Source organism: Catharus ustulatus, chromosome 4, assembly GCF_009819885.2.
Source record: "Catharus ustulatus isolate bCatUst1 chromosome 4, bCatUst1.pri.v2, whole genome shotgun sequence".
Taxonomy (NCBI): Eukaryota; Metazoa; Chordata; class Aves; order Passeriformes; family Turdidae; genus Catharus; species Catharus ustulatus.
This window is the reverse complement of record NC_046224.1, coordinates 27,298,847-27,314,142: the sequence shown is the minus strand read 5'-3', so window position 1 is coordinate 27,314,142 and position 15,296 is coordinate 27,298,847. Positions and strand designations below refer to the sequence as shown.

Genomic DNA, 15,296 nt, shown 5'->3' with positions numbered 1-15,296 from the left:
TTCACTTGCACTCTTTGTGTTTGAAAATTTCTTGCTCTTCCTTCCTTATTGCCTGTGCCCACTAATCAGGCTGTGAGGTGAAGGTTGGACAGGAGTTTCAATTATATATCCAGACCTATAAAACTTCCTAAATTATACACGCCTCCCTGGAACTGAGGGAAGTCTTGCACCTGTGCTGCAGGGTCACTGCCTGCTAAATACCTCACTGCCTGGCCTTTATGTGGACCTCAGTGCTTCCTTCATACAGCCTCTGATCTTTCTTCCTTTGCTAGCATCTTCCTTTCTGTTCCCCCTGCTGCACTGCAACAAGTCAGTCTCCAAGGCTGCTTCCTACAGCAGAAGGCTGCACAGATCCTGCCCATATTTCAGATAACTGGAAGAAGTGGAACTGCCTGACTTGGGACCTTAAAAGCGTTCCCAGACCCTCTGATGAGTCCAGTTTTCCCCTTCACACAGGAGCACTCCTGGTTCTTGGGCTTCTTCCACTCCTGTTGCATGCAATTGCCCAGGCTGCCGTCTGCCTGACTAACTTGTGCCATGAGCAATCTAGCAATGTACCTATCCCAATGACCAGGCTACTAACTCTGCTTTTCTTTCACAGGTAGGAAAGTTGATTGAACTCCTGGCTGGAAAGGCTGGGGTACTCGATGGCAAATTTCATTATGGAACAGCTTTTGGCGGCAGTAAAGTTAAGGATGTGTGTGAAGATCTTGTTCGTCATGGTTATAACTACCTAGGGAAGGATTATGTCACATCTGGGATCACTGGGTAAGAATCTGCTCTTTAGATTTAGGTGTTTTAGGGAGAGTGGGGAAATCCTGTTGACAAACATCTGAAAAATCTTCTCACGTCTCAGAGCTCAGGAACTTTCTCCTGTTTGCAAACTGCTCAGTGAGATTGAGAAAAGAGGCTGAAGAGCAGAGTACATTTCTTTTCCTTAGAAGAATTTTGTGGTTCCACTTTTTAAAAACTGCTAGTGTATGTGTGGCTGTAATGGGAATGGCTTTTGTGATACATATGAAAATTTCCCAAGTTTATTGCCTGGCTAAAAAAGCTAAAATCAAGGCTTTCTTGCCGAGAGAGAAAAAAATTCTGATTTCTGTCAGCAGAAAGACTTACATATGCTTGGAATCAGATAAGCATTTTCATGTTGACTTTAATAGTACTGTAAATATGGATTTGGAGGCAAGCGTCTGTTCGTTGGGAATATTCTGTGTGTGCTCTTTTTTCCTTTTTTCTTTTTTTTTTTCCTTTAGATTACGCAGTGTTTCAGTCTGGCATAATACTCTAATCTGCAAACTTCCTGCTGTGTTGATCAGACTGGCTTCTGAGACACAGAGTTCAAAGAACATAAGATAGTTTAGGAACAGGAAAAGGCCATATGGCTTCACATGCCTGCCCTTCCAAAATGTATCTTAATCCTACCTTCCTGCTATTTTTATTATCCTTCCAGTCCCCTTCTTCTGAAGGAGCAAGTTTAGGTCTCTTTTGCAAGTACTTTTTATTTTAATTGCCTTTCCTACCAACTTATTCCATATGTTGCTTCTCTTTTAGTTTCAGAGATACAGTTTTGTTTTCCTTATTCACTCCATATTCCATAAATTGTATATCAAGTATCCTGGTGCTTGAAACACTTCCTGTTGGTATATCATAGTAGCTTTTAAAAAATCTGACTAATCATGTTTCCTGGGGAGAATAAAATCATCTAGCTCTAAAAATCTCCCATGCCTAAACTTCAACTTTGTAGTGCCCTGTTTAGACTTTGTTTAAGGATACTGATTTTTTCCAAGCAAATTAGACAGGCTTAATCTGTTTCTTATGAAATTTGAAGGCAGATTTTGTAAGAATGTGAAAGTTTGCAGATTTCAAACGTCTAATGAAGTTTTATTATTTTCTTCAATAGTCAATTTTTGGAATAACACTGCATAATGTCAGTAATGACTCTGAAAGGGAGGTGTAATACTGTTGTCTCCTGCTTGTTTTAGCATTGCACATACTTTTTTTTCCCTCCAAACAAATTAGTGCCCATGCTGGATCTCTCTGTGTTAAATGTGGTCGTTCTTAGTGCTGAAGGTGGTAGCTGGGAAATGACTGAGTGCTTTTCACTGGTTGCTTTCTGATCTTTAGGCGCTTGCACTCTTCTTACAGTTGGGGGTGTTTTAAACACAGAAATCTTTAGCCATACTCCAGCTCACAGAATGGAGTAACACCCTCTGGATTGCTCACAGATGTTCTCAAGCTGATGAAAGTGCCTAATGCAGTTCTCAAGAGCCCTTTACCCAGCTCATCTGAGGCCCCAGTGCCAGCCAGGGCAGCAGTCTTTGTCCCCTGGATGCAGCTGCTGGGCAGTGGTGCAAAGGCAGCTGTGCTGATGCACAGCTACTCAAGGAGGGCTTTCACCCATCTGGGCTTTGGGCTGTGCCTCGGGGAGAATCAGTGGATGAGGACACTGTCAGGCTCATTGTGTACCAGTGCTGTGATTCTTGCAAATGCAAATTTCTAAAAGTGCTCCTACAAAAAGGATGTTTTGGGCATTTATGCTGGATGTGTTTGCTTACATATATGCTTACCTTTATTAAGGAATGTAAACAGAAATACCCTAAGTCACTCTTCAGGTTCTGGCACATTTGCAATTCTTCCTGGCTACTGATGATGCTGTTGAAACACTCCTGTGCAGATACGGAGGAGGGACTTACCATGGTACAGCTGAAACAGGTACCTGCAGCTGTAACAGCATATCTGCACAGCATAAGACCAGAGATCAGGAGCTTGCTCCTTGCTGCAGTGGAGACAGCAGCATGTGGTGCTGGCAGTGTACTGCCTCTGTGTTCAGAAGATTTCCCTGGAAGCACTTTCAGACTGATTGCCCAGAAAGCCCAAACATATTTTTCTAGGACCCCTTATTTCCAAATTGTTTCACATTTCTGCTGTACATGACATCCTTGCCTCTCTTAAGGTGGATGTATGCTAACTGTAGATGTCAGTTTTGCTTTGCTTTTTATTCTTTCAGGGAGCCGTTGGAAGCATATATCTATTTTGGTCCTGTGTATTACCAAAAACTGAAGCACATGGTGTTGGATAAAATGCATGCAAGAGCTCGAGGACCCAGAGCAGTGCTCACCAGGTATTATTACAGGCTAAGCACTAAATTCTTGTGTACATGCAGAAGTGTGCACAGCTGACTGATTGCTATAAAACAAATTTTTTTTAACCTTGTGATGCTTGGCACAAAATGCTACGAACTGTTATTACATTGTTGCAGACTAAAAACTCTGGCAGTAGACTGTAGCAGGAGGTTGTTTTGAAGGTTCAGGTGTGCTCTATGTGGTTCAAAACTTGAGTTTGCTTCTCAGACTTCTAGCAGACTGTAAAAACGCCATCTCTGATTCACAGTACATGCTGTTGACCCTTCCTGTCAAATTGCTCATATAGGTATTTTAACAGGTTTGTTTTTTCTTTAACATTTTTACTTTTACAAAATCAGTTATGAGTAGAGGGAAGAAATTTTAAAGCGTGGTCTAATATTTCAATGTACTTTGAGAAACCCTTTGGGGAAATTGAAGCCTCCTGCTTTTACTGGTGCTACTTACTTTTTCTCCTTAAAGCCAAAATGTGTTGCTTGCGCTTGTGTTCAAAGTTTCTGATATTCCTTGATATTCCTTGCTCACAAAAAAGAGTTCAGTGCACAGGCTTTGCTTTGGGGATGTTTCTAAGGGGTGATTTAGTTCACCTCTCTCCATCACAATGGGATTATTTACTGAAACTTACCAGAAAATTAAATTCCAGTTGATCTTGAATATTCTAGCGAAGATCATTTCAAACAGACATTTCCCAGTCTTTCTGGGCTATTATGTAGGCCCTTATACCTCACCTCCTGCATGGTGGTACTCTTCTTTTCAACCAGTCAAAACTTGTACTGATTCTGACCATAGAAATCTTTGTACTGTTTTTAAGATGTTAAGCACAGTCATGTCTATCCCACCCTTACTCTTCCCTATAACAAGCATGATCAGTATTATTTAATTCTTCATTTATTTTTATGCCTCTGATCTTGTGAGGATCCACCACTCTTGCTTTGCACAACAGCTCTTAGTATAAGTGTAGCTTCTACCTATTGATGTGCTGTTAGAGAAAGGAGGGGCAGGTCTCTGCTGTACTTGATGCATAGCTGTCTTCCTCTGTGGCTTTTCATTGCTTATTTCCTATGCCTTTTTGCTTTCCAACCTCACACTTTCTATAGGATAAACTTGTGCTTTCCATGGAAATAAATATCAATGGTTAACTAGGAAAAGAAACCATGAAAGGATTTTGTAACTCTTGTCTGAACTTTTTCATCAACCACATTGAGAAAAGGTGGCATAGCACAACCACAGCTGCTTGCCTATATGAACATAAATGGTATTCCCAAATAATAGGCTGTCTGCCCCATTTTCTGTTCTTCAGTGTGTTAAGCATAATATTGGTCCTTCCCAGGAAAGTGAAAACTCTCTGTCTCAGCTAACACAGGATTTTCTGGAACTTCTGGCTTACCCAAATCCCTTGATCTGCCTTTGTATTGCCTCCCCAGCTTCTCAGCTGTTTAGAGATACTGACTTTAAATTAAACCTAAGTACCAAGTCAATGTAATGTTTATATGTGAAGATGAAGTTTGTGTGATTTCCCCCATCCCTTAATTTCTGCAAATTCTTTGTTCAGTCAGTAGCATCATACTATGTAATTAGGGCTCCTTATTTGACTTTCAGGAAAGCTAGTGGATGTTCAATTTATGCTGCCTCTTGACTAGTCTTTCAGGAATTTTCTTTTTCTCCTCAAATAATTCAACATTTGTTACTGCCATTGCCTCTGCTGAGAGAGTCGGCATTGCCAGCTTTCATATTCGCTATTGTTTCATCATCCATTGCACTTCCTGGAGAGTAGATTGCATCTAACATTCTTTTTTGATTTTAAAAGTAATCCTGTAACAGCTTCCAACGTGGAATTTGGCTGTCGTTGTCTTGAAATGCATTTTATTGTATATCAAATGTACCCTAAGTGACAGAGCAAAGCTGTATTTCCATCTGGAATAAGGCAGAATACTTGAGCTTCTTGATCATCACTGATTCTAGCTATTGTTCTGATTAAAACAAGACTTTGCAGAATTACAAAGCAGCACTCTTTGTCAACATGGTCAAAACCCACCAGGATGTTGCCCTTTGGACTGGTACCCAAAATGAAATGCAGTCCTTAATTTCAGTGCCGTGGGTAGTTGACAATTAATCCGTGACACAGTTCTAAATGTGGTGTTGCTCAGGTACCAGTCCTGCTGAATCTTTTTAGTAGATAAGCTGCTTTTAATTTTTCTAACAAGAGAGCAGTGTAAGCTTTCTGTATGTCTAGTTGTTTTGGTGGACCTTGTCAGAGCTGCCACCTGTGTGTCTTTGGACATGTCAGATGTGCCGGGTCCTGTTGTGCTGCAGGGAAGCAGTGGGACAAACACTGCTCAGGGCTCGCCTCTGTGTTCTGGGGCTCTGCAAGCACAGGATGCCCTCCTTCTTCAGTGTTTTTTAGGTAATGTTCCACTTCTTGGAGATCAGTGTTTCAGCAAACAACTCCACTTAAACTCATCACTAGCTTTCCCTAGCAGGCACCAGGGAGATCTGTGAGACCATGGGGGTAGACTTATTTCCCCCACTGGGGAGTGAATCAAGGAATAAGACCATTCAGCTGAACCCACAGTTCTTGCAGTAATGCAGAATTAGTACCAATAAATTCTTAATGTGCTTAAAAGCACAGAAGTTAATTGTTTTATGATTTTTTTTTTTCTAAAGGCAGCCGTTAAATAGAATGAAGATCACTTGTTTTTTCATTTAAAGCATCCCTGCCTTTTATTTAGCATTTGAGGATTTTAAGAACTTATGTTTTTCCTTAATATTAAAAATATTTCTTTTTAATTATAGTCACAATCTTATTTTCGAGTCTGCTTTGTTTTCTGATGTTATATTTAGAATAAAGAAAGAAGTGAGTTGCCCAGGGCAACAGCTGCAGTGTGTATAGTGGGAAAGGGGAAGCACAAATGCTTTATAAGTACTGTTTTAACATTTTAACAAACTTTTGTATGAGGAATTTTAAAACTCGTGTGAGCTGGAAGAAGAATCTTATAATCTTAGGAGGCAGAAGATAGACTCATTTCAAAGGTTCAATCTCAATATTGAAAACTACTTTTTAGGTAGGCAGGATTTTGTTTTGTTTTCTTTCAATGAGATCATACTGACAGTGGGAGTGAAAATTAACAACACTAAAGATTCAGGTTGGGTTTTTTTGTTTGGGGAGCTTTTTGTATTTTTTTAAATGGAATTTCATCTGCCTTAAAAATCTTTACCCCTATCTGTTGGAAGACCCATAGCATGGAGTTGAGGCCCCATACTTTTTTCAGAGGTTTTATCCTGCTGTAATTGGGGTGAGACTTTATTTGGGCTCACATTTGTAAAACTATTTTGTCATTTTGTCCTGTAGAACAGCAGCAGGGGAAACTTCTGAAAGCAGACTTGTGTATTAAATAGTGTTATATAAGTCTGTTCATAAAAATGACTCAAACACTTCTAGCACCATAGCAAATGCTGATTCCTTGGAGGTCCAAACTGCTTTTAAAATCTGTCTCTTGGCACTTCGGAAGAGAAACTGAAGTCACCCCAGGGTTAGTCCTTTAAAACAGCATCTGAACAGTGATGGTGCCGTCATCTGGGGAGGGGGCCCTGGGGAGTTTAATCAGGATGTAAACAACTTCTATCCATTCTCCCAACAGTGGGAAAAACAGAAGATTATATGAATGAAAAGGACAATTTGAATTACAAGCAGATTAGTTTTAAGGTTCCAGTGTGGTCAGAGTAAGAGAAACTACTCCCCGCTAAACACAAATACAACTTGCATCTTTAGAAGATATTTTAATCTGGTAATTAGGCTTAGTTTTTACATGTTACAAAAGATTATTAGATGTTGAAGGCTTTTATAAATTCTTTCCTGTGATTTGCAGCAAGTTGGCAAAATCTTATTTTTATTATCTTTGGTAAGCTTAACAAAGTCAGTTGTTGGAAATAATAGAAACAAAATGTACTCCAAAAGTAATGGGCCAGATCTGTCACTGAATATTTTAGATGGATTACACTGCTATAAGTGTCAGAAAAAGCACATAAACGTGAGGTTTCTGGGAGTGAAGCTGAATTCCTTCTCTTTGCCGTTGTGTTTCAGGAAATATACTAAATGGAAATACTCATTAAAATGCATGCCATATATTAGTGCTGTAGTAATTCGGGATTGTTTTTGCTTCATAGTTTGCTCTGATATTTGCAACCTAAGTACTGCATCATTGTACTGGTGCATGGGAGTAGAACTGATACTATGAAATGCAGAATGATGAACAAGAGGTTAAAAGTTTTGTGTCCAACAAAAAAATTGGCTTAAGCAGTCTTAAAGTTATATTATATACATTATAGGGAGTCTCCCCAGACAATTAATAAGAGTTTGACTTGTGCAGAGGAAACTGTAGAACACAAAAATGAGTCTGTTAATCATCATACATGAAAAAAATAAACTAGATAAATGCTACTTTAAAAAAATAGCATGCCAATCATGAGTTAGCAATATGTGTACTACTTGTTTGTTGACTTATTTTGGTATTCTCTCACAGATCAAAACCATCTTTATTTTAGAAATTAGTCTTAGCTGTAGTTCAGCTGAAACATTCGGTTGATGATTGATTCATTAGCTGCTGAATACTGTTACATTTTGTTAGCTACAAATGATAATGTCTCATCAAGAAAGAGGGCCAAATCTGTGTCCAGATTGTCTTGGATACTCTTCAGAATCTTTTTACTTTTATTTATTCAGCTGTACTGTATTCTGTGAGGTGAAGAGCTGTGGCCTGATGCTGCATTTACAGAACTGCATCACATTGCAGGTACAGGAGCAACACATTTGTGAGATCAGCAGCTCTGGTTTGTAAAGTCCATTAACTCTGTGTTGTTCCTGCAGTTTGAAGACAGGCTAGAGTCATAGAATGTATGTTTTGGAATTCTTACTATATTTCTCAAACATTTATTTCAAAGGCAACCCACTGAAGGTCGATCCCGTGATGGTGGTTTACGTCTTGGAGAGATGGAACGGGATTGTTTGATAGGTTATGGAGCCAGCATGCTTTTATTGGAGAGACTGATGATTTCAAGTGATGCCTTCGAAGTGGATGTTTGTGGGCAGTGTGGCTTGCTGGGGTACTCTGGATGGTAAGTTTTCAAGTGTCTCTGTGTAACAGAGCCTTGCCCTTAGTTCCGCTGCTTCTCAGTTTTCAAGAGCTCACAGGACCCAATTAACAGTCTCATGCACTTTAATCAAAAAATTCAAAATTGGTATTTGGAAAAATGGTGACAGGGAATGGTTCTTTATTGTGATCTGATTGATGTTAGAACTGAATTGAGTATGTAGTCAATGGGCCAGGGATCTCTCCTGTAGGGACACAGGTGTTCTCTTCCACAGCCAGGCTGTTCCCTTCAGTCTGTCTTGCTGACCTTCCAACCCACCCTGCAAGGGATTATCAAGCACCCATTGCCATATATCATGTATATTTTGAAAAGGGGAGAGCAGCAGTGTCAATGTACTTGACACTTCTTTAAGGAGAAATGAGGATACTGGCTGGGCTAGTCACACATCTGCCTACTACAATCCCATGTTGAATCTCACAAGGCTGAAGAGTGAGAGTGGGCACAGAAGAATAGGAGAAGAAAGCATCATCCCCTGCTTTCTTGTTCTCTAGCTGTGGAGTTCATAATCCCATGCATTTGGTTTTCTTTGGCTGTGCCCCTCCCAAATGCCTTTTGCTTTGTAATCTGTAAAACAAGGAGTTTCTCCTCAAAGCATCAGGCAAATGCACTGATCCCATGTTGAATCTTAAGAGACAAGCAGCTCTCTGGAAATTCAGCTGGCTTCTGCCTGAATGCCTTGTCCCTAGGAAACTTCTCTTTAGACTGGCTAATGGTCTTGCTGTCTTACTCTGAGACCTAACACAGTACTGAGTTGGTCTCCTGAAAACAAACAGGTTTTTCATGTAGGGGAAACATGAAACTGGATGTCAAAGCTGCGTGGAGCTCACCGTGTGTAACACATTGGGTTTTGCTTTTACTGTCTTTTCTCCAGCAATGTTGAGGTGTTACATTTAAAGTTGTCCTATAGCATGCTGAAAATACACTATTATTAGAAGATAAACAAATTTCTGTTTATAGTCTCAGAGGTGAGGGAGATGTTCTTCTTTGACCTGGTTTTGCTCTAGGCAAGCAGAAAACAGACTTGTGAGACCAATAGGAATTTGAGATACAATCTTCTTGCAACCTTGGCAGAAAAGGTGACCTGAAATCCCTTGACTAAGGGAAGAAAAAATATGTGGTGCAAGTTCAAGTTACAAGTTACTCTAGTATGTATGTTGGGGAAAGATGCAGAGTTAAAAGGAGGAGGAAAAAAATTTATTTCTAAACCTCAAAAGACCACAATTGGAAAGTTGCTGCATCTTGGACATCAACATCAATCTACTGGGAGAGGCAGGAAATTGGACTTTATTCATTTCAGTGCCTCAAGAGCGATTTTTCCATGATATAATGAATTAGGAAAGTAAGGTGTGTTCTCAGTTTGTAGATGTATAAAGGTGACAGCTACTGCCCTTGTTTCTGCCCTTGGTCAGACGTTTCTTCTGAAGCGTGTGTCTTCTGGCCAGAAATCAAGCATCACCTTTGTCTGCTCACAGCAGCAGCAGCTCTGCTCCTGGGGGAGCAGATGTTCAGACAGAGATGGGTAAACACATGTAATCCAGGGGAGAGATGAGCCCTTCTCTGGGCATTCTGTTGTGACTGGTGGTTTTCACCTGGGCATGGTCCTGCTGGCTCTTGTGCCGTAACTCTTTTTGGGATTTTTTCTAGAGAGTGTGTTCACAGCATGTAAGAAGGGAGGCTTTTTTCTGACACAGGTCTCTTAAAACTACTGTAATGCAAATAACAGTTGTAGGAAGCAGTGTGAAAGGAAGGACATGCCATAAGTCAAAGAACCAACCACTTCTAACTGTGTAAAGCATTTCCCTTAAGAAACTTCACGTGCAGATATAGCTCAATTATTTTTTCAAGAAGACCTTGACTTTTACAGCAGTCTTTGAAGATTTTCAGAGTCCACAGGAAGTAAAAGTACCTTGAAGAAAATTAGGAATTTGAACTTTAGAAGTAATACTACATTTTATTTTTAAGATGTTGCTAATACATTTCATTATTTGAAGTTCATAGCAAAGTTTAGTAACTCTTTAAATAATTGTGAAAGGAACTACTGTCTCAGACAGAGCCAGACATTCTTGCAAACTGATTCTGTGAAAAGCTGTCTGATGTGTGAGAGTAATCAGTAAGAGAACTTCTGCTATATTTTATACTGTGTATACCAGTATCTGAAGTAAGTGGCCCTATAATGAGCATCACAGTAGAGATGAAGTCATTAAGAGAAACTTCCAAAGCGGCCTTTTCAGTGACTCAGGCATTAATAAGACATTGCTGCAAGAAACCTTTTAGAAACATTGTTTGTGGCTAGCATTAAGGGCACTTGTCTTAGGGAGGATGAGCCTTTCCTCTCAGACAAGCATTAGCCCCTGGGTATGTTTTTCTGCAAGATAGTAACAGCAGATCAGTGTTGGGGCCTGAACTGGTATTTTCACAGGGGAAAGGGGCTCTTGTGGCAGTGACGGAATTTGTCCCTGTAAAAAATGTTGTTGGAGCTTACTATGATGTACAGGGTTTATGCAGATTTTCCAGCTTAGCTGTTGCGCAGGTGCTTAGAAGCAGAACTCCACTGAATGCAATAAGCAAAATTTGGTCTTTTTTTGATGATGAGTTACTCTGGTCTCTCTAGTATGTGCATTTTAAGATATACATGAAGAAAAATTTTGTTTCTGGTCCAGATTCAGCCTTGAATGATACAATTGCCTTTTTCTGACCAGTTAGTGTCAATTCTAATACCAAATGGTCTTTCAAGTACTTTTTTCTGTCATCTCTGTTTGGAGGAGTTTTGTGCTTACTGCACCTTTCTGGGTGGTCCCCATCGAATACAAAGCAGGCCCAGAATGGTGTTGTTTGGAGCCTGGGTGCAGTGAGTAGTCTCTGCTCCTCAGTCCCTAGGAACTGTGATCAATGCCAGACTTGTGCTCATAGCTGAGAAGTTGTGTCTGATCAGGCTTCCAGGGCCAGCAAGAAATTCTGTCTCTTCTATTGAGAGCAATTGCTTGCTTGCCATCACTGGACAACGGCTCCCATTTAGGTCACTTCCTCCCGCCATAAAACCTACCTATTCCTATAAATATGGACTAGGGGAGTAGTTATAAACCTACATTGACTGTGAGCCTCATTCTGTACCACAGAAGCCTGCAGGTGTTTTGCTAATTTTCCTTATATAGTCAAGATTATATCTATATGAAAAAAAGCCCTTTTAAGAATTTTAAGATCATTAGAGCAAAAAACACAAAGAATATGTGTTAAAACAGTTTTACTGAATTTCTATGCTGACTAAAGTTTAGAAATGTAAAATGAGAAGTGTCTCTTTTCTGGGAAATGTAATGATTTGAGACATTATAGGGTGAAATTGCGTATTAAAAACCTTCTTTTTTCCTGACTTTTCTTTCTGTGACATATAAATAACACAGAAATTGGACTGTTAACCCTTTTTTCAGAAACACTTGGCTTTGTTCATCTCCATTCTGTCACTATGCAGTGCTGAATTTGTTGACCTTTATGTGAGTGCTGAAGAAGCAGGAGTCCTGTTAGCTCCTGAGCGTTGTGATTGCCCTCCTAGAAAAGTGCAGGTTTAACATTAGGTTCCTATTTATTTCAGATTATTTAGGGACTAAAAGCTATGACTTAAGCACTATAATGTGTCTCAAGCATTTGGTGCTTCTAGGTCTGTGGCTAGTGTTTAAATGCAGATGGACAAAATTGCCATTGGCAATTGGGTTTTTTCAGCAGAAGTTATGGACCAAGTCTAACTTTCTCTTTTGTTTGTTTCTTTAGGTGCCACTACTGCAAATCATCATGTCATGTGTCTTCTCTGCGCATACCTTATGCCTGTAAACTCTTATTCCAAGAACTGCAGTCCATGAATATTATACCTAGGCTTAAACTAGCTAAGTACAATGAATGAACAAGATAAAAAAGACCCAAGAAAGTACCATAAGGAATTGAAATCCAGCATATATAAGTGGGAGTTTTTTTGGTGAACAGGAATAAACTCTAGAAGCTGAGTGAAGGGAGGTTCAAGACAGTAGGAAATATTTCTTACACATTCTTCTTGTTTTTAAGCTGGCATGGAAGAGTCTGTCAGTGAAATGCACTAGGAACAGTTCTGAAGCCTTGATTAGTCATGAACAGGACACCTGGGAATTGTGAAATAAGGCCATGGTCCAGCAAAGCACTTGGATCACTTAAAAAAATTCCATGCTAGTGTTTGAAAAGGTCTTTGCTGGACTAGTCTTAAGCAGAGATAAATATACATCTTATTCATAGAGGTTAAAAATGTTTTCCAAACGGTTGTAATAAATGTTTTAAATAATATACTGGCTGAATATGTTGATAGTTGTGTAAGGATGGTAATGCCTTATCATATCTTAACCATTTTCTATTCCTAAAGCAGTTTGTTAAAGTATTAAAATCTTCTGAAGTAGTGTCAATGTTGGAGAAATGAAACTACTTTCTCAAGAGCTTGAGATCAGACATTCTGAGTGAGATTTCAGCATGCAGGTGCATTTGTATGTCAGCAGTAGTGTGCTTGTACAGGTAATATGCTCTCAACTAAATGTATACTGTTTCCATAAAGTTCAGGGGAGGAGGTGACTACATATGTCACAAGTGCATGATACAGCACACAGATATCCATTCCATTCCTACTGAGGGTAGCAGGTCTGATAATACACTGGCTCAAAGTCCTGAAAAGACAGGCTGCCAACACTAGGTAATGATCATTATCTAGTGTGGTGTCGTAGGACTCCAAAACTTTTTTTAAAATAGGAACATAGCCAAAACATTTTAAGAACAAAACAAAACCTGTGAAATACAACAAATCCTTCACTAACAGTGAAGCAGGTTTGAATGACCTGAAAGGATTAGAAAGGGAACAATGGATATTTTTCACGAGATCTAAGGCCTAGTACTAAGGCAGTGGATGAACTAAAAATAATTTAGTACTCTAAACTAATGGGCTCATACTCAGCAAGGCATGCAGTTAACTTTTTAAGCAAAGGACCTCAACATGTGCAGACTTCATCTGTCCTTCAGTGAAAAGCAGCACTCTGGGTCAGTGAGGATACAGAACACTGCCTGTGATATAGAAGCCCTGAGATGCTCTTCGACTCTTCATATGGCTGAACTCTGTGTGCTGAACCTGACAGTCCTGCTGATCCTGACACTGCTCATGCAATCATGTTGCTGCTGCTCTCTTAGCACTGAGCACAGATGAGTATCAGCCAGAGTAGATTACTTTTTAGCCTTCCACGAAATGCTTAAACTAGTACTTTTATGTTTGGGCTTAAAAACCAAGCGTGAAGAAATAGATTCTACTTTCCTTCTCTTTTTTTGCCCCCCTTTTTCTTGCAATTGGACCAGTGACAACACAGATGTCGACACAGCACATCTGGATTGGCAAAGCTCTTGAAGCACCTCTTCCAAGATCCAAACAGCTCAGGGTTATTCACAAAAGAGTTTTAAGAAAATGAGAGAGTGACGTCCACCACACTGGAGGAAGAGGTTAACTAAAAGCCTCAACCAAATGAGCAACCTCTGCTTTGGTGCCTGAGATGGCCCAGCTGCGGCTCGGGAGCACCAGCAGAGGGAGTGAGCCTCTAAGGCTACAGCTGCTGGGGGGCATCACGGAAGCCTGCTGAGGATAAGGGTCCTTGCTCCTTAGTCCTCTCCCAGGTGGTCTCCTAGGTTGGGTGGTCAGAGCTGCAGGACATGAAAGACTAAGCAATGTGTAAATTGCACGTGTGGAAATTGAAGCGGTTACAGCAGAGATGGAGGAACAAAGAATGTGCTCATGAGTAACCTCACTGAGAGAAAAGGTCTGTGTGCAGCCCTGAGGAGGAACCTTGCAGCTCATTCACCTCAAGCTGATGAAAGCATGGAGATGAATGGGTTTTTGAGGGTGAAGGATATCGTGTGATAGCTGGGGTTTGTGAAGAAGCGAGCAGCCTTAAGAATGATGGATCCAGTAAAGCATAGAAACTAGACATGTCTGGCAGTGAGGATCACCCACTATCAGCTACTCTGGTGATACCTACATCAGCTGCATTTATATATCACTGCTGCCTGACCTAAGCCTGTGCTTATGCTGGAGGCATATTTGAGTGCAGATCTGAGTTGAAACTGATACTTGCTTCTTATGTCTCTCTAAGGGGCTGCCTATGTTCCACCATAATTGACACCTGCAAGTAATCTCTTGGCAATGGAATTGGCATTAGAAAACCAGCAGCAGAAACAGAACAAGTGGCTGTGGATTCCTGGAACATGGCTGGTCAAAGTGACAATTCATGGAAGGAATCTTACTGCAGTCAGGAAAAAATTATAATGCATAGATTGATGAGGTAAAATACAGAATCCCAGAGCTGTCACATTATTTTCCTCTAGTGAACCTCATCCTTGCAGCCATTTGAATTATCTTCCCAGACAACCTCCCCTCCCCCCCCCTTTTTATACTGAATACCCTCAGAAAGAAGGTCTTGTGTCACTTCATGGCTGTACTGCTGGAGCTGGTCTTGTCCATCATTGTCTAACTGCTGAATTAGATACCATATTCTGAACAACACCTGACAAAATCTGAAGGCTTTAGCGCTAGAAGCTGTGGCTAGAAAACTACCATAAGGTTTTCATTCCATTGCAACTTCTTTATTCCTTGTATATAGTGCCCAGGAGAAGCTCTCTAGAATTGCTGTTCGGCAGGAAGATCTTAAGCACAGGTCCCAGCTGAAATGCCAGATGCAATCCATTTTCTGATATGAGCTAGAGGTATGTGCTGCTGTTGGAAAAGATATCTAACTCCATGTAGTATAAATTGCCACTTGCTTTGCAGATAAAGGGTTAAATACTATGTATCCTAATGAGTACTGTACATGTCCAGCCCTACTGTTTGGTTGTGAGAAACAGAATGAAGCCAGGGCTGAGCTGCAGAGTACTGTGGGGTAGAGAGCAAAGCACAGGGCTTCTGGCCAGTTCTGAAGCTGAGAGCAACATAGGTCACTAGTTTAGAGTTCAGAAAAACAACTT

The 15,296-nt window shown here is 40.3% G+C and overlaps 1 protein-coding gene across 1 annotated transcript in view; it reads left to right on the top strand.

Moving 5' to 3' along the window:
* Positions 1–12,593, top strand: part of POLR3B (RNA polymerase III subunit B) — a 73,723-nt gene extending 61,130 nt beyond the window's left edge. Inside the window, exons 25-28 of the mRNA XM_033058158.2 lie at positions 602–768; positions 3,011–3,124; positions 8,082–8,255; positions 12,054–12,593. Coding sequence (XP_032914049.1) covers positions 602–768; positions 3,011–3,124; positions 8,082–8,255; positions 12,054–12,183 — 585 coding nt within the window. The 3' untranslated portion in view covers positions 12,184–12,593. The remainder of the gene's footprint in view (positions 1–601; positions 769–3,010; positions 3,125–8,081; positions 8,256–12,053) is intronic.
* Positions 12,594–15,296: the final 2,703 nt, after the last annotated feature.